General features: G+C 33.0%; 2 protein-coding genes across 7 annotated transcripts in view; one reads left to right on the top strand and one right to left on the bottom strand.

The window, feature by feature from the left end:
* LOC105839468 (ELKS/Rab6-interacting/CAST family member 1) overlaps positions 1 to 25098 on the bottom strand; it is a 126305-nt gene that overhangs the window by 40608 nt on the left and 60599 nt on the right. For all 6 annotated transcript variants that reach the window (XM_036287809.1, XM_028190960.2, XM_028190956.2 and 3 more), the window contains exons 2-4: positions 11352 to 11501; positions 6366 to 6462; positions 4936 to 4991 (exon numbers count right to left, since the gene is read on the bottom strand). In XM_036287809.1, coding sequence (XP_036143702.1) covers positions 4936 to 4991; positions 6366 to 6462; positions 11352 to 11489 — 291 coding nt within the window. In that variant the 5' untranslated portion in view covers positions 11490 to 11501. The remainder of the gene's footprint in view (positions 1 to 4935; positions 4992 to 6365; positions 6463 to 11351; positions 11502 to 25098) is intronic.
* The window catches only part of LOC105839469 (beta-hexosaminidase subunit beta), a 54225-nt gene that overhangs the window by 2906 nt on the left and 26221 nt on the right, over positions 1 to 25098 (top strand). The window lies entirely within an intron of this gene.

Consider the following 25098-nt stretch of genomic DNA (forward strand, 5'->3'; position numbering starts at 1 on the left):
TCGCGCCGAGATCGGCTTATGCCCGGAGAAATTTGTCGTGAAAAGAGAGGAAATTGGACCGAGTTTCCCCTAGGCACCGAATGTACGTTTCCCCCCCCCTTCCTCGAGCTAATCGGAAAACGTCTTCTCCACGCTCGTGGCGTCTGTTAAATTCGTCAAACGGGAATTTGGAGTATTCTCAGTCGGGATAACATCTCGGGATAACATCTGCATTTTGCCCGCACATGTTTTATCCAAAAGCAGGTAATTAAGAGAGATTGACGCTAGTGATTAGAATCGCTTGGATCCCGGCAAATTCGAGCGCCGGTGCTACAAACGATGAGTTTCGGTTGAAAATAATGCGGACAGAAATTGTCACGTTTCAATCATCGCGTAGCAAATCGCGGGTCTGTAGCGGGCCAACTTGCCGAGCTTGCCGAGATCATACCGATTTTAACCCAAGCGTAGAACACGAAGGACTTGCCGAAGGATCTCGAGGGATCGGTTGGGACGAGCTGGGCCAGAGTGTTGAAGATACATGGACGGAGTTGGTGATAACATGATACAATGCTCGTGCTGCTAAGTTGTCACAATGAACAACGAGACAGGCTTTGGTGCTGGTGCAGCTGATCGCTCAAGAGTTTGCTTAAAGTAGGTTTTCAGGAGGAGGAGGAGAGAGAGTGAGGGTTAACGTTGTGCGATATTTTTTTTTTCCGTTGAGAAAATGAGAGAAAGAAAGAACGAGGAGGGAGTGAAAGACTTTTCGTGCTGTTGGTGGGCTATGTTGACGTGCTTGCTCCGTTCTTCAATTCGTGCTCGGAACTGCACTCGGACAAGTGCCGCGGGTTTGTCAATTTTTTTCGCTCTGCCGAATCGCCTCCAACTTCGAGTGCCACTCAAGCTAATACACAGATTCCGTCTAAGTCCTAAGTCTAACAGGCATAAACACGAGAGTGCAAGGAAACCGAGCGAGATAACGAATGCGACGTTGTTCGAAAAACGTTAATTATAATAATTGACCGCGACTGAGCAAATATATGCTATACGTACACTGGTATTTCCATCCCTTCTCGACCTTCATGAAAATTCCGTTTAAGTGAAACGCTGGCCCGCTTTAGCTTTTACTGAAATTTACGAAAGTGAATTTACGATCTGCAGAATCTATCTGTCGAGATTTGATACGCGAGAATTTTGTACTCGTTCACTGAACAGAGTAACAAATAACTTCTGAACGACGCAAAATTTAATTCGCAACTTTTCGGCGCTCTTGCAGAGGTGCAAAGCCGCGGAGGAACACAGCGAATACGAAATCTCGCAAAAGAAATACGTAGAAAAGCGGGCACGTGCGAGATGACTGAAATGGGAACGCGAACGTAGCGCGTGGGCAAAAGTGGGTTAAAAAGCTAACGGAAGAAACAAGCTCGCCGGCTGCAACGGGCGAGATAGTAGCGGCTTTTCCGAACGACTTCGCATTCCGTGCACCGAGAACGGGCTATAAACCAAGGAGGGGCGCTATAAACGCGAGAATGTATCTCGGTATATGGGTCTAGGTCTGCTCTAAAGACCATCTAACACACGGATTACATGAAAGGCAGAGCGGACATTGGTGACGGCGATTGTGATCACGTTGATGGCGGTGCTCAGGTGCTCAGAAACTCCTTTATGAGACTAACAGTCTAAATATGCTCGTTTCGCTATATGACAGAATAGCGGAGCGGCGACAGTTGCTGAATGAGAGTAAGCGATGAGGGGAGGGAGGGGGGGGGGGATATGGCGCTTCAAAAATTCACGGACTCCTGTATCATTTATGAACAACGTGGATTTAACGGGAAGACCTTTAAATCCGTAATCGACGGTAAGTCGATAGATATGTATCGAGATGTAAATAAATTTTTAAATAGAGCGAACAGTACTTGCTTGAAATATCCAAATGCGTGACGTAATTCGATATTCGGTAAGCGACTTTTTAATAGATAGGTCGACAGTTGTAATACAATTGAAGAGTTGTACAAAAACCAAATAATTTTTTATTATTTCTTTTTAATCGTGAATATTCAAATTTTGGATTTGATTCTGAAACCAGCTGCAAAACAATACCGAAAAATGGCTTGTGATGATTTATGCAACGATAATGATTTTATTTTGCTACAATTTTAATTGGATAAATAATTTTGTATTGAGTAAATCAGTCCAAATAATCTGTAACATAAATATTTATTGGAGTTTTGTTGGTACGTACAAAATTTGATTTATATTGTATATAATGCTACTTTCCTCATCAAATTTGAAAATAAATACTATAAAACGCGATTTTATAAATCAAGAATTTAAAAATTGAATAACTTATAAGCTAAGAAAATTGTATTCAAATTTCATAGAAATATTTAAACACAACAATCTGTAAAATTAAAAAATTCTTAAGACGCCTTTAAAGTATTAATCAAAGCCTAAACTTTATTTATAAATGTATCTATTACATGTTTCAAAACAAATCACTGTATTTATAAAATGAAGAGTTTGAAGCTGAGAAAATTTTGTTTCCTGAAAATTTAACTGTTTGTACTTAGCTATTGTTTTTGGTTTTTGTCGGAGATCCGATAAAATTATTAATTTAATTATTAATTTCTTGGTACGATTATCGTCAAACTGATTTTTCGCAAATCTAACGGAAATAAAGTGCTAACTGTCTTTATTTTGGCGTCATCCGATGGCAAAGGTACTCGGCTATATCGCGCATGTTACTTTTGTCATATATTACGGCATGACGGAACGCGCGCCGTGGCGCCGTAGGGTATCGAAAATTCCATAAAAATGAGCTAAACGATACAGCAATACCCGCAATAAAGCGACTCGAGAATGGCCTCAGTAAACTCCTTCTGATGCTTTCTCGGCGCATTCGTCGGAGATTTCCGCAATCCTTGTTCGCAACAAAAATACATTACAGGAACAATAAGATCGTGTCCGTACACTGAGAAAAAATGTTGTTAATTTGACTAAATTTTTCAACTAAATTAAATCTATTCGAGTATTTATATATTTCAATTAACTATGTAAGTACTTAAATTGAAATTTGTTCATTTAAGTTAAACGCATAAATTCTGGAAACTAACAAAATTTGGATGTAGTTGGAAAATTGTGTCGAATTAACAATATTTTTTTCTCAGGGTAAACGTGAATTTTTGAAAACTCTAGCGATGGTGAGAGGCGCAAAGGACAGTGCGCTTGTAAAACGCTTGTGAGAGAGTAAAGACCCATACGATTTTACGTGCACACGCGACATGGATGCGAATATATGTATACTGGAAGACGTGTCGCGTGTGTGTCGCTGTATACGTGTACGTGTACATGTGTAAAGAGTGACGGCGTGAACCCCCTCCCGTCGATTTTCCACCCCTGATTCGATTTTCCCTTCCTAGAAGAGGTGGGCAAAGGGAGAAACGCCGTCAAACCGGGATAAATAGAACATCGCGAACTGAAACTCGAAACGCATCGAAATATTTTTGACTGCACGAGCTGCACGGGTTACTTCGCAAAAAGAGGGTTACGTCCCAGATGAATGTAACGTACTCCGAAATACAGTTTCCCTTTTCTATTCATTGAACGACGCATTTCTCTACGTTTCCTACAAACTTGCGGTATTATAAATAATTACAGAAAATTGAGCAAAGAAACGAACCTCAACTGCCGAGTTAAATTCCAATGCGAATGTAATATCCCAATTTCAGTAGCGTCGAAGCGGGCAACTTTTTGAGGAGGATACGGCGCGCAGTTAGTGCGAGGCCTACGTACACCATAGATGTTCCACCCCGCCACTGCAAAGCATCGAAAGTTCCTGGATTGTGAAGAATCTTTGTAAAGCGTACGCGGATACTCGCACTATCGAAACTATTAGATTCCCGGATGTTTCGGTGATTTTCATTTCTATTCTTATTTTCAATTTACTCAACATTCTCGCAGTCTTCTTAAAAATTCCATAGCAAATCGCTTTTTTGTGAGTTCTGTTGGATTTTGCGCAGAATTTTTTTTTTTTTTTGGGGAGGATTTTCTGGAAACCTTACATCCTCTTTATTTACACACCTCCGCGAATCCCCTCTAGATCGTATTCACGATTTAACCAGATCCTTGCGCGCGTTGTCGTTGCACCGACGGATTTTTCGAGCTGCGGATTTTCCGCGCCGCTTGACCGAGACGTCTCGCGTCGGTAGCTTCGACCGGCCTGTTGCCTATCACCGTCCCCCGATCTCGCATGTGCATACCGTACCTTAATCTCGCCTGTATTGCGGAACACAGAACGGAAAACCCTTCCGTCACTCGCGAGAGCCCGATCGATTTTGGGGGCAACGATCGAGTCGCATGGGGCGGGAAGAGCTCGCAAAAACCCCTGTTGTGGTCCCTGAGAACGAATCGAGAGTGGGCCGCCCCCGTGTACAAGGAATTAGGGCTAAACTCCACTCACCCCCTTGGGCGCTCGCCTGTTTCGTATTCTTTTTTTTCTCCTCCTCTTTCCGTCCGTTTTGCTTTTTCTCTCTCTTTTTTCTTTTCTCAGATCTCACAGGTGACACAGAAGTTCAAGCGTGAGCACGGCACACGGGGCGAAAAGTAAAGCCACTGGCGGTGCAATAACTGCAAGCTACTTGCAAGCAACTACTCGTACAGAACAATGGGCAGCGATTAATGTCAGCGCATATGCGTATATACGTAAGGCATATGTGTAAACGTGTGAACTGAACCTTTGAAAGTAGTCAAACTGTTGATTATTAATACGCGTGTATACGCGCATATGCGTATTGAGAATGCATAATGAGCGTCGATCGAAATGAGAATGATAAACACACACATATATATGTATATACATATATGTACGCGAGGCGTATGATGTATGTACACATATATATACATATATATAAATTTATAATTATGAGTATGTATGGCGACGGATAGAAATAGCTTAAGGACCTGCTTCTGGGCCATCGACTGCATCTGCTGGAACATGATCCTTTCCTCCTCTTTTCCTAGAACAGCAGAAAGTAACGAGGAACTCTTGGAGGAACTGTTGGTTCCAGGTTTTCGGATTTGTCGGTGCAACTGTGAGTGTGTGTGCGCGCGTGTGTGTGTGTATGGGTGTATGTGTGTATTCATACGGATAAGTGTAATTCTCCTAGAAAAGTAATCGCGACAATTCACTCGAGCGCGATCTTTGTAAGTTAATTTCTTTCTAACTCTGTTACAGTTATATAATTATTGACATGGAATTAATTCAACGCACACATTTCCACTACAATTAAAACGGAGAGTAATGTTGATTAAAAAGATTTATTTCCCCCACATTCGCTTCTACTCAAATTTATAAAAGTGGATCAAGGAGCAAAAATTCTTGTTACGCAGCGTATCCAAGATGTTTATGTATGTCAAATGCATACATAATTACGGCTATTTATTTTAATATTTGTTGCGAATTTAAATTTTATTTATACCGGCGATACTATTCCAACTTTTGAAAGCATTCTTCCTTTCGTAAAATTATTTGGCAAGATTAATATTCTCTTCCAACGTCCTTTTGGACTGTGCACTGTTAGCTTCACAGGACGAGAGTCTTGCTTTGTGAGGATCGCAATAAAGGTATCAAAGCGCAGATTTGTCTGCTTAGACGAATTGCGGTCCGTAAATTTAACGAGATAACTCGATGAACCGTTGGAGTCGTGTTGACGACGACCAACGACATTTGCGCGAAAAATTTCGTTGCGGAGGAAATTGAGTCTTCCCTTCGTTAGAGAAGAACGATACCAAGTATCGTATATTTACAAAAGTGATATTCGCAAATTTAAATTCTAATAATTTCCCTATGTATATTTGTTGCATAAAGTCGTTACGAGCACAATATATTCGAAAAAATTATTTGACAATTATGCAAGAAAAAAAATTTAAATAAAAGTTTGTCCATGTCGCTGGAAAACAATATTTTTGTTTGAAATAAATATAACGCTAAGAGATCGAGCAAAAAATTTCAACTTTTAAATGTGAAAAAAACTAATAAAGTCACTTTTTCATTTAATTAAATGTTTTTTAAAATTTATGCTTCGAATTTTCATTTCTTTTATATATGTATATTTTATTAAAACAGATATTTTTTCTAATAAACTAATTAAAAATGTCTCAAAATAATTCAAATGTTATTTTTTTTATAAATATATGCCATTATAATTTTTCATTATAGTAAAATCTAGTGTTTTTTTATCTAATTTAACTAACTTGATCGATTTCTTATAATTCTCTTAATCTATCTTATGATTACACATATGTAATTTTTGGTCTATAAAATGCAGTGTAAAAATAGTTGATTAATGTTTAAATAATTAATTTATAGAATTGTAAACAATGTGCCTCACCCATCCCCTTGTTCTGGAGCATCTCCAGGAGCTTCTTGATACTCTCATCACGAGCTTGCAGCGTCTGTTTTTGCGTTTCTATTCTTAATTCCAGCTCCTGCAGTAGAAAAAATCAACAAGATTAATTAAAAGTGAAGTCGTTATAATAATTAAAACTATTCTCACGCTTCACGATTCTCGTTTAAACACTTGTATTAATTTAATATTTTTAGTTTTAGAAAATTGCAATCATTTCTTTCATATTTGCATCAACAAATTAGACTCAATTATATCATATAACAAAAATTTCTGTGGACTGAATTATATCATACAAACGACAATTTGTATATCATATTTATTTTCTAAACTATCATATTATATATATTTTAAGGTGTCACGTTAATGCTTTCAAAACATTTTAAATTATATTTGTCATTTTAAATTTATAAAGTATACGTGAATAACTATATAAGTTAAGCGCAAAAGCCATAAACTTAATCAATTGTAGAGCATCAAAATTAGAACATCTTTAGGGATAAAATAAGCAACTCACGCTTGCGCTCAAAATGCTACTGACTATATTAAGCCGAAATTATTTCAGCATCTGCGGACGGTACCACTGGGATCACAAAGCTTAAGAAGACTTAACACAGTAATGATACTTACATTAGAAAGATACTGGTGTTAATTTACGAATTTCTTATTTTTATGAAATGCAAATTTAATAAAAAATAATTTAAAAAAATATTTTTTGAAAAAAATTTCAGAACTATTCATTTTTTCTTTAAAAATCTTGCTTTGTTTTTACACACACACACATACACACACATATACTTAGGGAAATGTTTCTTTAGATTTAATAAATGTTCTTAGAGAACATTCTTAAAGAACACATTTATTAAATCTAAAGAAACATTTCCCTAAGTAATTAATAAAGTTTCCCAAGAAATTTATGTATTAGAGTAATCTAAGAAAAACTAACGTTTTAATTAATTAAAAGTTTAAATAATTGACTTTCCAAATAATATATATCTCTACACCCTAAAATAAATATATTTTAAAAATAATTAAATTTTCTTTTTATTTAAATCTCATTACTTTAGTTAAAGTATTGTATTACCTTACTTAAATTTTAATTTTATTATGTCGAATGATGTTCTTACTTCAATAAACTATTATTTTATTTTATTTATAATTTATATTCATGTTATGTTAAAAATTTCCTTTTAATTCCCAAATAAAAATTCAACGTATGTGTTCAAACGATATATTTTGCAATAAAATTAAAAAATTGGTATTCAACAAAATAATGTTTTATTTAAAGTTATATTGCCTCTGTGAAATGATATAAATGTAAATCAAACGAAATAAAAATACTGAATGTAAAAAAACATTTTTTTACACATTATCATTAACTCTTGTATCTAAAAATACATATTGCTCTTTTCCATAAGATACATCAAGCTTAATCTTTCAAACTAAATGTAGAAAAATTTAATTTATTATCATATCGGTATGTTGCTCTCTCATTCTGAAAGGAGATTAACATTTCAAATAGAATAATTTACGTAAATGGCGCAAGATATTTTTATGGACTTTTATCGCAACGCGCACTTTAATAGTATTACTTTTGCAAAAACTGATGAAGCCTCGAGATCTGTCTAATAGGCTTGATTCTAGTGGCCGTCAACGATGGACAGCCACCGCTTGGGGGCACGTGTAACAAATTTAGCACGCCTCTTTGACGGCGGGAAAGTAATTAGTCTGGAATTAGACACTGGCTGCTAGCCTTTTGCCTTCTGCTTTCCTGCTATGCGAAAGGAACGTTTGCATGTGATATTACCTGCGAGTAGATGGTAACACGCGCTCTGGAAATACGAGAATTCCCAAATGTTACGTTCGAGACATCGACCGACGTCCGACAATTAATTCCAATTAAACTCGTTTAATAAAAACCTCCCCAAACTTCCGCAGCGTTGTGAATGCGTCAACCTGAGGTTATCTACTTCAAAAAAACACGATATATGATAAAACATGATGCACTGCCGGCACGTTTGACCTCAGAACAACCATCGCTAACGGAAAGTCGCTAATTGTAGGCAGCTTTGCAGAATGAAACTCCGGGGCATATCAAGTCAAGGTAGCCAAGTGTTAAATATATTAATGTAATTAATCACAAATTTAGACAACAGCTATATTTCTTCTTGAGTTGCATACTATTGATCGTAACATATAATGTATTAATACGAGAGTTCGCGAACACCTACCACTTAAGTTACTTTTTATTATATTTCTCATTTGATACTAAGCTGTATGCAAACGAAATTGTAATGTTGATGTTTCAGGTATTTATCACTACAATGTCAAATCTTTCATCCCTAACGAGCTAATTTATTATAAGTTTTCTTTCGTAATATGTTGCAAAAGATACGGTTTAAGCAACGAGACATCTAAATTATCTTTTTTGGAAGATATCGAATAAAAAGAATATAATTAAGTTATATTAATTTAATCTTGATAATTTCAAATGTGTGTGTGTGTGTGTGTATAAATATAAAATAAAAATAAATATAAATATAATAAACATAAAATATTTTATAATAAATATACTTCTTTTCTAACAATATGAAAACTGTAAAAGTATTAAGATATAAAAAGTATAAAATTACACGATTACAGCTATATAAATTAATTGAAAATTAAAATTATTTATATCCTGATTTTAAAAAAATATTATTACCACGCATAAAAATAAGATGTTATCTTGTCAAATATTTTTATCTATATTTATTATTCTCATTTATATATCTTCACTAAAAATTGCTTATATTAAAGTTATAAAATTTTGATGGGATAAGATTTAATCGGCTATTCAGCGTATTTTTACTGATTTCCCTGACTGTCACATTTAAAGTATTTATTTAGTAATAATCATGCCATAACTTTGTGTTACCTTTTTATTAGTATAATTTTTAGTGGAGTTTAAAAATAACAATTTTACTGAATCTAGAGACGATGTATACATTCGACAATTCTCCCTTATATTAATAAATCAAATTAAATACAAAAAGTTAGTTAATGCATAGTACATGATGTCAAAATGTCGTACATTTAATGGAAGTTATGGAACATTGAAATAAAAACGTTGTAATGCCGTAAAGATATCTTCGGCATTCCGTTTCTGAAAATTTCGATCGACTCGGATTCGATAATGAGAATTTACGGACGGACGAGAAACCGAGTGCATAAACTGGCGAATGGCCAAAGGCGACCAGTTGCTTCCCGTACATTGTACATTTGACCCGTCCGCAAACGTTTCGGTCATGCTTATGAATATCACTCCGTTTCTCGCGGGAGATTGTTTTCTGAGGAAATATCACCGAGGTTACCTTTCTTTTGAATTAGCACGTTCACATGCAAATTATATTTATCTCTCCGCCAAAGTAGAAGTTAAATATTTCTTTTATGTGAGGAAAGACTTTTAGAAAAGATTGACGTCCGTTATGCTGCTTTTAATCAACGCGTGGCTATCCGATTGCGTATGCCTGCGTATATCGATTCGACGTTGCACGGCAGCAAGGCTTGTTTCGATGCCGCAGGTGGCGAACTTAATAAATTTCTCGCGACGAGCTTGATATTCGCGTCGCTGCCAAGATTTCCGGAAGTATTCTGGTTTCGTGTAGACAATCGGCCGTTTACCTCGAACTCGAGCCTCGAAACCCTTCGTCTATTTCGAGTCTAGCACAACCGTATGGCGTACGAGGAGTCAATAAACTACGGGCACATACCAAATAGATTATTTCGTGGATGTGATTATTTTATTTACGATCAAGCGCCTCCCTCGGATGCAAATAGATTAAAAGTGAATTGAAATCGTCGTCCTCTCCAGATTCAGTAATAAAATATTCCTATTTTTAAACTTTATTAAAATTTATAATAATAAAAAAAATAACAAGGTTACGGTACAACCATTACCAAATAAATACTCTAAATGACAATCAGTGATATCAATAAAAATACACAGGTATGCAACTTATAAATTAATCAGTAAAATAAATGCAACTGTCTTTTAATAACAATATACTAATTCTGACAGTCGAAATCAAAAGATAGTAAATACTCACTGATCATACTGCACTACAAATTAGTGGATAATATATTGATTCTCATTTAAAGGGTAAAAAAAATTAAAAAATTATCGATTAATTAAAAACATTGTCATTAAACTGTCTTATTTTAAAACTAACTTCGAGTACATATACTATATATAGATTATATATGTATTGGTAGAAATGTATAAGATAAATAAAAGCAGAGTCGAATAGATACGTCATTAAAGTCTTCGGAATATTCAAGAGGAAGAAATCGGACAAGCGCCTGACGCGTTTCTCTCGAATACGCTCGGAACGTTGGGGTACGTGACAGACGTCCGCAGCGGTGTCAGAAGATCGGAAGATAGCGCGAGGTCCAATATACCTGGCAGCCGCGCGAAAATTTTCACAAACGTCAGGGAAGCTCTCGGGCGCCGTCGGCGGAGGAAGGAGAGAGCGGGAAAAAGAAGAGGAGAGTAGCCCGGGAGGCGGGTCTGCGGCTCTTTCACGCATCGGCACCCTGGAGACTCTCCCCCTTCGTTTTGCTTCCATTTACCGCACTTATCCCTATTATTCCCGAGTTATAATGGGATCCCCCTTCGAGGGCGCGATTATTCCGGCGGCGCTCCAATCTTGCCGATGCGCCATTCTATTTCGAGGCCGCCGAGGCTGAATTATTTGCGACGTAAGACGCGGAAAACCGGCCGATTGAGACTAACCTCGTAAGCCGCGCGGCCGGAAATTAGTTTTATTTCCCCGGAAAAACTCAACTGTGTACATAAATGTAAAGGAACACTGGATCACAGCGTTGCGTCGTTTTATCGGGGGATAATTTCGCGCCGCGCGCGCAGAAAGGGCTGTTAAAATCGACCGCACCGGAAATTAATCTGTGACATCTAGGAGACGTTAACTTCACCTTTATTGTATCACGAAGTATGGCAATTTCGCGAGTCAGATGCTCGTTCTCATTGTACAAAACTTCCATTTGTTGCTGCATCTCGACGCTCGGCCCGCGCATCCTCATTCTGAGCTCCTCTTCCAGTTGACGAACCATTAGACTTTGTTTCTGCAATACAAAACAGCATACAATTAATTATGGCTGGTGATCGTCGTTATTATTACATCTATCCTGCCGTTCAAAATACTTTATCTCTTGGATATTCTTATCTCGTTACAAAATTCCGTTTACAGATAAAGAGACTTGGAATAGGAATCCTCAATAATAACTATTGTAATAATTATAAAAGGTTGTAAAGCTATATAGTTATGAAAGATAAATTAGATTTCAAATGTCAAGGTTACTGTTTTTAAAGTTTATTAAAGAGACAAAATGTAACCGTCTGAATATTCATCACAGAACAGACCGGTGTAGAACGGTGAAGCGCTTTTGGAACAGACAATCTTGACAATTACAAACTGTACTCGAAATATTAACGAGTAGGGGATAGTCGTCGTGAAAGTTCACTTGTGCACGCGCCGCCACGTCGTCGACAGACTGGACCGGAAACGCCCGCGTGGTTACTTGTCTCCGTCGTATATACCATTTACTCTCATACGGATGTATAATACTTTCGAGCGGTATTGTTCCACCCAAGCTCTCTGATCTGGGCTCGTTAGACATCGTTAATGACGTCGGCGACGCGACGTAAGCGCGTAGGTGGACAAAAGTCGCGTCGTAAAAAGAAAAAAAGCAAATCTCTCTAACTGCACTTCCGGCGAGTCTGCGATTAACAAACGCGTATGTTGCATACCGATGCGCCGTCTTATTAAAGCGCTCTGGACGCGGCACACGTTCCCTTGTAATGCTGATTAAACGAGTGTTTTAATTTTATTCGGATTCAGAGAGACTTTCCGTAAATAAAGTATATTTCTCGCTATTTTGTAGAAAAAGAAGGTAAGAAACTAATACCCGGATACTCGCTTGTGACGTCTAAGACGATCTTTGAGCTTAAGTATTTCTCTTTGAAGTAAAAGGTAGAAAATAATAAATTAAAGAATAGGAAATAAATTGTGAAAAATAGAGTAAATTAGAAAAATAGAAAATAAATTTATGAAGTAACGTAGAAAGTAGAAAATATTTAGTCCGTAAATAACAATATCAAATTAAAAAATCAATTAAATTAATTTACGAGTTTATAGAGGTAATTCGTTACCTCCATTCCATAACAATAACGTACGTTTTTCTATATAAATGTAGAAGCAGTATTAAATTTAATCAATTGAATATTAAACTGATATGAGTAACACAATAAACTCGAAAAATTGCAATTTTTTATTCGAGCTCTCATAAAATATTTCCGTATCATTTATTAAATATATTTTTCAGTTCCGTAAACCGTGTGCCGATATTATTGTATCGGACTTGAGTCACAAGCTAAAATCTCAAGTTAATTTGAACGTCAAATCTAATAATGTTATACTAGTATTTGAAAAAGATGTAATGGTTTCTTCCAAACTATTACTGATTATTTATTGATAAATATTATCACATATCTCTCAAATTGGTATGACACCCATCACAGGATGAGGGAGTTTTCAGATTCGATTCATGACCAGAATAATATTTTTCACAATAAGCTCTTTCCGTTATTTTTACGTGCCGCACAAGGATTTATGTCATAGTAGTAAGTAGAAAAAAATAGAAGACATATATATAAAGGTATAATTTACTCACAATTACTCTACTATATATTATATTTTTTGCAATTTCAGTTTTTTACTGTTGAGTCAACAAAACTATTGAGTCGAAGCAATTTGACAATGTCATGATTAGCGTAACGATGTATTACAATTTATGTAATTACACACACACACACACTCTCTCTCTCTCTCTCTTTCTCTCTCTCTCTTCCCCTTTGCAAAGAGTGTAAAAAACTTAGTATTTTAGTTATTTCATACACTGAGAAAAAAAGTAATTGATTCAACAAAACGTTTAGTTGCGGGCTGCCAACAAAAGATATACTTAAAATAATGATATTTGCTGTTAATGCAAGTGCAATAACGTTGATAGGACTATGTATTTATTTAGTAATACCATATATTGTTGTATTAAATATATCTTTTGTTAGCAGCCCGCAACTAAAAAATTTTGTTGAACCAATTACTTTTTTTTCTCAGTGTAATACAGCTTAGAGGAATAATAAAAGATGAGGTATAAAAATATAAGTACTTAGTTCTTTCTATTCTTTGTTCAGTTTGATTTTCACACTCATGAATGATCACGTATCTTATCCCTTTTTATATAGAGCTAAAAGTAAAGAAAAAAATGTTTCTAAAAATTTGTTTGATTATAAAAAATTAAATACTTAATTAAAAAAAATTTTTTTTATAGTAATATGAAGTTTTCTATTGATACAATTTATTTATCTTAAAGATAATAAATAATACTTGATGAAGTTTTTGACAGACGCAGCATAATATACCACAGTTGGTTTTTTTTAAGATGCTGGTAGCTTTATTTAATTTGACAGTTGCGTTAAATAATTATATTTAAAATTCGACAATTATATTGGCACGCCGTTTATAAAACGTATTTTAAAAAATGTGTTTAATAATTGCTAGGTGAAAAAAGATATCTAAACAAAAAAATCCAGTGCAAAATAAAATCCATTTTTCAATTCACTACTTAAAAACGCGCTTTATGCATAGAGTTGTGCATAGATACGCTTGATGCATCACAGAAAATAAAGCTGCCAAATTAGAATCAACAACATATCTATTTAATTTACCAGAAATGTGATAAAGTCGATGTACCATTTTTATCAAAATTTGTTGCCAAATTTATTAAATATAAATTATTTTTTATGGTTTATTGTAATACAATATTGTTCTACTTCCTAATTATAAAAAAATAATATATGGTATAAATATATGTATACCAATTTTTATAATAAGTCATTTTTTAAAAACATTTTTTTAAAATCTCATTAAATGTGATCTACTTAAATGCTCATTGTTACAATCATTGTTTGTATATGTGAGATTCATATTAGGAGATAATAATTTGCTGCTAACTTCTGAAAAATTAATTACACCCAAATAACGAAAATTAAAAAATAAATTAAAATTTAAAAAATTAATTAAAAACAATTGTAGTGCTTAACAACAGAATAAACTTGAAAAAATTTCATTTTTATAATTATTGTGAATTATTTTAAAATTTATTTAGAAGATAATGTAACTTCTTTGTTATTTTTTATTTATTTTATTTTAATTTTTATGTAGTTTATTTCAACATTTCTATAAATAAATTTTTTTAAATAAAATTAATTAAGTGGGGTTTATTTTGCTGAGATAGCTTATTATTAAGCATAAATTTACTTTAATTGAAAAAATGACACTTCTTTCTTGTAATCAATTTAATCTTACAATTAATAAAGATTGCGACAGATTACATAATATGTCGCAATGGAGTATAAAATGACGCAATCTACATCAGAAGATATAACTGATAAAAAAGACTTTTGAGTAAAAAAAACTTTAATGAAATGTATCTATGCCCGTTTAAATGATTTAATCAAAATGTTGTGAGTTACATGGGAGAATCATGCAACAAATATCTGCAATTCTGTAACGAGAGCAGCACTGGTAAACGAATATTCTTTAATTTCTATTGAAACTAATGCGTTTCAATATTACCGATTGACTTGATCTGGTGTGCGTGGAATCAATGTTATGTTATGTTATATTATGAGTGGAGAAGGGGAGATTTGCGGAGGCAAAAGATCAATCACATTCTAGCAGTGACGTCATTTATCTCGTTAATCATCTATAGTTTCTGCGTCACCCATTCATATCATGTAAACGAATTTTATTTTTTACTTGTAAAAGTCTTTGACATCATCGATAGTATTTCGAGAAATTCATTGTCTTATAGTTATTAATATTTATATATCTATAAGTTTTATAGAAAAAAAATACTAAAATATGTAAAACTCGATCGCGGTAAGGAAAGAAAATTCGTACACTCGCACACTTCACTAAAAGAACTAAAAACTTTATAGAAGTTTACAAACGTGACAAAAATACATCAATCCAACGGGCGCAACAATATAAATAAAAATAATGAAAAAGTTTGTTTCGAAAGAAACAAATATTATAAGATGCATTTTCTTAAGCTCGTATCAGACTAACGATTGGGATTGAAATTGGATTGAAATTTGACGAATCAGAACAAAGTTTTTAAAACTTTCGCTTAATTTACTTGCTCTGATTGGTTAGATTTTAATTCAATCTCAATCTCAATCGTTAGTCTGATACGGACTTTATGTTAGTTTACGAAATTTCAAGATTATCAACTTTTTTTTTTAAAGGGATAATACATTTTTATTGTCGTAGTTTATAGAAAAAGAAATTCAACAATACAGGATCTATCGATCTTAAAATGACTCTAAACATAAAAAAGAACATAATAAAAATTTACAATAATACGTTTATCATTAGACCGATATATAATAATACAATAAAGAAATGAAAATATCAATTTCCAGTCAAGGCAGATCTTGGCGTTTAATGAAAGTTTCACACTTAAATTTCATATTTAAATACAATTTTTTATGTTTAAGGTTATATTAAAGTCAATATTCTATATACCTTTTGTTTTTTTATAAACTACATATATATTTATAAAATATACTCTCTATTATCAAATGTAAATTATAGATTAGCAGTAGAATTACAATCAATTCGTTAAATAATATTTCGACATAAACATTTTGTAAAAGACGTGTGTTAAATATGTTGCAGTATCAACGCACTTAAAGGGCTTCATTAACAAAATCTCATGCTATTGTTTAATTTTATATAACTTAAAATATGTATAATCAAGTAAAATAACAAAAACGCCAAAGTATAGTATATATATATATCTATATTATGAGATATAATATTTAAAAGAATGAGAAAATATTTGTAATTGAATGTTCAAATGTAGATACTCTAAAAAAATATTTTAATAAAATGCTTAAGTAAAAAAAGTAAAAATGCCTTATAACAAATGTTGGCTGTTACATATTGGCATATTAGTGTACATAACTGCGATCTAAACAAATAATTCCATAAGTAATCAGAATTCTTCACTTAATAATGGAAAGTGGCCATAATATCTACAAGAGTCTTCTCTTTACATGTATATGCATTTTATTAATTTAATATTGATTTTTTAAATAAATATTTCCTCCATTTATTTACTCCATATATTTACCTTGAAAATTGATAATTACTTCAAATTAAATATATTCATAAAATTAATAATTAATTGAAAGTTATCTATTTATTACTTATCTACTCATCTATTTATATGTTTAAACTTTACTCGTCAAAATTCTTTTTAGTTTTTAATATTAAAAGCTTTTTAATTAAGAAATAAATTAAATTTTTTTAAAAAGCATTTAAATGCTTTGGAACCGTACAAATGTTTTGACCATGTCGTTCGCTTTTTATTAGAATTCACAAGACATTTATGACGTGAAATATCGCGAATAACTCGATAAAATATGCGATGAAGAGAGAGGCAATATTGTCAAGTGCGTGTACGTTCAATGCATATTCACGTAAATATCGAATACAGTAAGTGCTCGTAACATCGTCAAGAATAAATGCTATTTAAAATGCTCAGCACGTTTGGCGTGCCAAATTTTTGTTAAAATAAATATAAAATTTAGAAATATTAAGAAGGTCTTATCGATGTTATCAATCGACAAACTAATAAAAAAAAACTCTTCGTAGACTTTTGATGATAATAATAATAATAATAATTTCAAGAAAGTCGCATTCAAAATATCACTAAACATAAGTAATAATAATTGCTCGAATGGTCCTCAAACAAAGAATGTTTGAAATATTGCATGAATATTTTGTTAAAACGCAAGTGGATTGAAAATTAAAGATCGACGAAGAGGAAAGGAATATGGGAGTTTGGGGGGAGTTTAACCGAAGCCCTTCTTAAGACGAGATCCTATTAACGATTAAGCAAACCTTATATTCCTTGGAACGCAGTAGATGCACCTTTAACATAAAAACTGCTAGTCTATTTCTTGCAGTTGAGATACTAACACAATCTCACTACTGTGAAATAATCAGTAAAAAATATTTAACCAGAGAAAATATAACATTGTATAAGAAAAATGGTAACTATTTATGATGCCATTTAAAACTTTATTGTGTAACATGTGTTAGTTTTAAACGGTTTTTATATTTAACTGTAATAACTCTTCAAATTACATAACTAAACTAAATGTATCCCAAATATACAATTGTAAATATTTTTAATTAATAAGATTAATTTTATAAAAATATTTCAAAACACAAAATCTTTCTTGCAAAATTTTCTCACGCATTGCTTAATAAATTTATGTACTCTCTAAATTTCTTAAAGTGCAAATACTGTCACTACAATTTTTCGAATGATTTTCCACTCCAAAGTTAAAAATTATTCTATTATCTATTAAAGTGAATTCTAAATCTTATTGAGTGAAAAATCACCCGAAAAATTATAGTGGCAGTATTTTCACTCTAAGAAATTTAAAGAGTACATATATCTGTTTTTTATATTATAATTGATTGATGGTGAAGGAGAATAAGTAACTTTCCTTGAAATTTTTCAGATTAGCAAAGTTAAAACTTTAGACAAGATATAGAAGAATTTCTAAAGTTTACGGAATTGCTTATGTATCTCATCTTTTAAAGCTATGTACACCAGCTGTGTAAACAGCACGATCATCGCTGATCCAAGCAATCAGAAAATAGCATTAGTAGATTCTATCAGGGATTGGAACCACACACCAGGCGGATGGTGCGGTATTCCGGTGAACAGTGTTCCGTCGACCAAAGGAACGCGATATTCGCGATCTGATTTTAATCAGTGTGTGTAAGCACGACGGCGAATCGCCGCTATCAAATCTTTCCGGCATTCAGAGAATAACTTCAGATCCAGACAGTTAGATTGTGATACCCATTTACTTATTCATACTGTACGAATCGAAAATTTTAGAAGTAAGTGAGCACGTATTGTTATTTCGTCGCAAAAACTGTCATATGTTGCAAATGTTTGCGACTGTAGTTCTATATTGGCATTTCTTAATACGTTTCTAATGTCATTACGTTTTGTTAAAAAATTTTAAAACACATTAATATATTAACCGTCAAACTAAAAGAATAAAATTATCTACTTATAATTTTTTTAAACAAATTTATTCGCATTCTTGTTTTATTACTTATAATTTCCTCTACAAAGATAAAATATTCTCAACAATTTTAAAATTATTAATGCAATATTAGTTTTTCAAGTAAAATAAATTAAATTATAAAAATTAAATCTATTAAGTTAAAATAATTAAATAATATTTTAATTTTTATTTAATTCATATATTAACAATATTTTTTAAATTTATTTAAGAACGTTTGGTATATGTATTATATCAGCTAAATGTTATCAAAAATTAAAACTGGCAGGATTTTTAGGTTTATTCTTTTTTTCTAATTAACGACAAAAAATTTTTGTTATAAATATTTAAATCTTAATTTTGGAAAATCATAAAGATCAACTATAAAAACAATGAAAAAATTGATTATAACGGTTTATATTAAAAGTGACCATATGTGACTGTAATTTTACTTTTATAACTTTTGAAAAAGTAATGTCCATTTTCACCAATGTAGATTAATTATAATCGGTTTAACTTACATTATTTACTTACATCATTATATTACTTTTTATCTCTTTCTTAGAACTAAAAAAAGATAAAGAGTAAATTAAATCGAAATCAAAATTTACTTTGGCGGAAATGGAATGGATATAAATAAACTTCTAAATGGATTCAAATGAACTTTTGCACCAATATTTACTAGACTTATTGAAAATTTTCCCTAAAAATTAATTTTATTCGTGTTGCTAATTTTATTATCAACTTTGCAAATAAATAACTTTACATGAGAATTAAAAGTAAACAAAAAATTAAATAACTTTGAAACAAATAAAAGAATTATGCTCAAATTTTAAGATATTCAAACGTAACAATAGATAAATAAAAACTATAAAATTTGTATATTTTTGATAATACTTCAAAATGTAACACACACAACCTTAATCCATTTAGTTAGTTCATCATATTATTTTAGAGCTTGCCAAAACTTGCTGGAACTAAAGAATACGGGACAACCATATGATGTGTTCACATTGCGTAACTTTGCAAATTGAACGTTTACGGTCGCGAAGAAGATCAGAATAGTCGGAGTAATATAAATCCGCGGTCAACTTTCGAGGGGAAATCCATGCGAGAGGGTAAGTCCGACAGTGTAAACGATCCGGTTGCACGTACCGCATTACCATGGCAATTATGTAGCACATTGGTCTCCGCTTTATTCTTGGGGTCGTTGTACCCATATGAATCGATCTTCAAGAAACGGGGCAAGGGTGGCGCCGCGCGGTCAGTTCTCTTGGACGAATAATCAGCCACTCCTTCATCCTTCGAGATATCCGACATTCCGATACCTATGTCTACGATCTCCGACTAGTTTTAGCAAAGCAACAGAGAGCACACACACACACACACACACACATACGTGCGAGCAAGCGCGCGCGCGCGCGCACACAAAGTACACACATCGATTTGCTCGTGTACTCAGAAAAATAGACGCGAGAAATCGTGGTTGACTCGGCCGAATCGATCTCGCTCGACGGGCTGGAAACCCGAAAGAGAGCTATCCCGGGAGGCGACGTGTTAAATCCGGAGATAGCTATAGTTTCCAAGGGTAGAGAAAGACGATCGTTCAATTTCTGACAGTAGCGCGCACGTCGAAATGGCCCGACATTTAAAATGTTTGCATTTCGTGTGGTGAGCGATCTCGGTATTTTCTTCCTCACGAGGAAAATTGTATCCTTTCCAGTATAGTCCAAGAAATAAGAATACTAGTTTTGAAGAAACGATCCTATGAAATCCTTTTACTGCATAATTTATATTTAAATTTCATTTGAACGAGTTGCGCAGCATAAACGAACGATAAAATGCATATTTTCGTTCGAAGTAACAAGTACGCGGAAAAAACTATATGGTTACCACAATGATATAAATAGTAAAATATGGAACAGCCATACTGTCGCGATACGGCAACCACTTTTGGTGTAGCGGAAACTATGATATGGTTGTCACTCCCACAGCTCTGTGGGCGTGAGAACATCTATATGGGTTTGACAACCATATCATAGTTCTCGCTATAGTGTTGAGTGGTTGCCGCATCGCGACAGTATGGCTGTTTCATATTTAACTATTTATGTTATTGTGGCAACCAGATAGTTCTTTCCGTGTACGTTTTTCTTTCTCTCTAGTTTTTTAGCTGTTGAATATAATTTTAACCTTTAATTAATTTTAATTTATTGAAAATTTTATTAAAATCAGAAGTGTATAAACCACACACTATATTAAGGAAAATGCAAATCTAGTGAAATAAACAATATTGAATAAAAGTCGACAAATGGAACAGCTCTATCACATCATTTTCTAGCTGTTTAAGCTCCAATTATAAAGTTTTTTGCCGCTTAAGTATTTTTCAAAAATACGATGTGATAGAACAATTTTACTGACAAATTCGTTTTTAAAGACAAAAATTTATAAGATTTCCGTATTTTGTAATGTAAAATTAACATTGGACTGTAATTTATAGTACTGGATGTTTAACAGTTTTATATGCTGATTTTAAAACCTTCTCAATAAATTAAAAATAAAGAATCAAATTCAGCAGCTAAAAAAAAGACAATAGACTTTTACTTGCTACTCCGAAAACCAAAATCAGGTCACTTTACCGATCGTCCTTTAACGTAAAATACAAAAATTATAACATTCCGTTTATCAAGCAATTTATACATATCGCATTTATACATACCAGAGTATACTAGACAAGAAAGCTTTAAGTTTGAATGTAAAACAATCGAAAATTAGCATAAACCAATTTACCCGTGTAAAATATTTGTCCAGACTCATAGGAAATTGTCGAAAATTCTGAGGAGGTATGAGCACACTCGTGAGACGTTAGGCTACTGCATGAATCGAGATTACCGATCACGCGGATGATAAGCGAAGAACGATAAATGCTCATATTTATTCACGAGCGTCTCGATGGGTGAAAGCTCCTCTCAAGATTCGCGGTGAGACTTTGTGCGGATCACCGAGAATTCAGGCATTTTTTAAATAATGCGTCGAGGCGAATGTTAAATGATCGCAACTTGTAAAAAGTCTTTCGCGTCGAGAAAAGCTCAGCCCCCTCCCTGCTCCCTCTTCGCATAACTATCTTCGTCCCTCTTGTTCGGCAGTTTTCCAGGCGAGTTTCCCAACGAGATGTTATCGATCGTGCGGTCCTTTGTCGTTCGCGTTTCCTGTAAAATTCACCTCGACATAACCAACCATTCATAAAATAAATGTTGCAAAACCGTATGTGCAATCACGCATCGCGATTAATAACGCAGTGCGACAAATGCTCCATTCTCGTGACTTTTTGCGTTGTCCCCGACGTTTTAGAATTAATTTTCGAATTAAAATGGTAATTATAAGATGCAGCACATTGTCAACAAAAACTTTTGCCACGGTTTTATCGCCGACTGTGGATTTAAGCGTTAATATGTTTAAATAAATAAGAGTCCTATTTGTGTGTGTCAAATTTAAAGCCAATTCAACAACGTGACAATGTTATCATAGAAAACTCGCCATTCTCTTCGCTTGTATTCCTAAGCCACACTGAATTGGATTTAAAACAAAATTTTTTATTTTTACGACATAGATATTTTCGTAATAAAACTTCATTAATAGAACTTATAAGCACAAATATCATTATATTACTTTGCTTCAGTTACGTAAATTAGAATTTCAATTAAATAATCTATTCTTTGAATTTAATAAATAATACTGTTATCAAAAAAATTCAGATAAATTTAATAAAAACATTTATTTAAAAAATATATCTATAAAAGATATTTAAAATAAATATATATATAGTAAATATAAAGTGATTATAACGATTCAAACAGCATTTAACATTTATATCAATATTTATTTGAAATAATATATTTATATTACGTTTCAATGGTCTTGGATAAAGTTTTTGGAGTGTTTTATTTTTATTTTTTATTGTTTACTTACTATTTTCTAATTTTTAGGAGTATCAAGTAGAAAACAACAGAACTAAAATAAAAATAGCATCTGTTTCGCAGATATAATTCAATTTCTTTAAACAAGTTAAAGTAAATTCAGTTATTATTCAGTTATCAAATAACTAAGTAATCATTTTAAGTTTATTGTTTTCTATTTTACATTCTTAAAAGAAATAGAAAATAGATTTATTTATTATTCATCAAAATGTAAAATAAATATTTTACTTTAAGACTGTATATATAAATGCAAGTAATAAACATGTTTTTTATATTTATTACACAAACATTTATTTCCAATAGTATTTTAATAATATTTTTTATAAATACATTTTTTAAATAAAAGTATTTGTTATCATTTTCTTTCAACCATTTTCCCCAGCACTGATAAACAATTATTTGATATTTAAAAAGCGTACTAGCTTATTTATATCTCTAAGCTCTTAATTTTAGACACGTACTAAATTCCTAAACTTAAAAAATATATCCAGGGAGGATGAACACGAAAGAATAAGGATGACAAGACGGGAGGTAGGGGGATGATAGCAGGGTAGAAGCAGAAGCGTTATTGAGCGGTACCGACTCGCCTCCTTCATCCTTCTCTCGAGCTTTCGTTCTCTCTTCCTCGCCTTTTCTCTCGCTGTCGGGTATAGGGTGCCCTTTATCGTCTTCTCTTTGTTTCGCCCACGTTTCCCACCCACTCACGGCCTCGCACCTACACCACCTAAAAAGAAATCGGAGTAGGCCGGCCGGAGGGCTTTCCACCCGATTTTCCCGTGGCCAACCTGATCACCGCTCGTGTATCATCGACAGCTAAATGGAACAAGGTGCCCTAAACGTGAGTAACGTTACACGAGACAACGGCTCATTCACCAGGAAAGCACGAGGGGCGGCTGCAAAGTTCCAAACTTTATAAGTGTATAAACTGTCAGCACATCTCTATCCAATTTCTCTCAAGTTTTTCCTACGTTAAAAATACAAACACTACATAAACTATATATATAATACATAATATATAACTTAAGTAATAATTAAATTTAAGATGCGTTTAACATTTTTAATAGAAATCAGATAACTGTCCTTTTAATTGTCAAAATAACTGAAAGATTTTATTTTTGCAGCGGAAAACGTAAAAAACCCGTAAATAATAAAAAATACGTTAGCTAGAAACAAGAACTTAATTTTTTGTATTGATTTTTTAATTAGATTAATAAAGAATAAAATTAAAGATTAAACGGTTTTATTATCACAGTGTACAGGCCACAGCAAATACTACTAACAAAGTTTCAACATGTCGAAAGCAAGAGAATAATTGATATTGAGGCGAGCCTGTTTGAATTACACTGTGCTGGGAAAAGTAACTCTGCGCGCGAATCGATACTGATTTAAGAAGCGAGTTACGTTAAAATTTGCCTCCGGTTAGCAAGTAGAGCAGCTGATGAAACTTTCAGATGTTTCGCCGAGGTCACTCTTTCGTCATCCTTTGATCCATTCGTCCCCCGCGATACGTCCTCGTTTCTCTTTGAAATCGAGAAAAGACCTACAGCTATCGTAAGAATATCCTGATTTATTTTAGAATGCTATTCAATATAGATCATAATTTTTCTCTCAAAACTAATTCGTAAAGGTAAAAACATCACAAAATTTCTGTTATTAAAGCTAAAAATTTTGTCGATTTTAACTCTAAATTATCAATATAATATAAAATTTGTTAATCCATTTCACTAAATTTTTGTATATTCTATCATACATTTGCCAAAAATTACAATCAATTTCTATTTTATCTCGTCGTCATATATTTAATCCAATAATTAACATTATACGAAAATATATACATTTAATATCGCGTGTACGAGCCAACACAAAATATTTGCATGTATAATTAATTATTTACTCTCATCAAAACATACATTACGCGCCGACAAATTCGTCAATTTTATAATACAGTTTTTTCGCCGGAATAAGTAATATTACAAATTGAATTGACTAGCAATATAATATTTTTTTGATCCTAACAAACATCGAGATGTTATGTAAATCCCAGAAAAATAATCGACAAAGAAATTATTGTGAAAAGTAACACCTCATCCTGGCTGAGATGATATTAAATATATATAATTCTGATTTTGAGTCATTCGAGCCGACAATAAAAATTTCTATTAAGTATTTTAATATTATACGGTATTCTGATTTCAAAAGACTTTTATACACGTACTTTTAGTTTGAGTTACGATTGCGCTGTATCAATTACTTATAAATCTTGTTTCATGACTGTACTCCATTCTTTTCAAAGTAGCTAATTAAAGAGCCTGTAAGAAGCAGTACGGAAAGAAATTGTTCTGACAAATTACCCGCGATATTTCTATTTCTAAATATTCTCAGCCGTTGTGTAAAACGTGGCAGATATTTTGTTAGTAGATTTCCGCGTATATTTTTTTTGTGTTTACCATGCCTCGACCTTTTCTTTATCCTATACTTAATTCTGTATATTTAGATAAAGAGACGCGCGCGCGGCACTCAAGCGATT

The sequence above is a fragment of the Monomorium pharaonis genome, chromosome 6 (assembly GCF_013373865.1).
Source record: "Monomorium pharaonis isolate MP-MQ-018 chromosome 6, ASM1337386v2, whole genome shotgun sequence".
Classification (NCBI taxonomy): domain Eukaryota; kingdom Metazoa; phylum Arthropoda; class Insecta; order Hymenoptera; family Formicidae; genus Monomorium; species Monomorium pharaonis.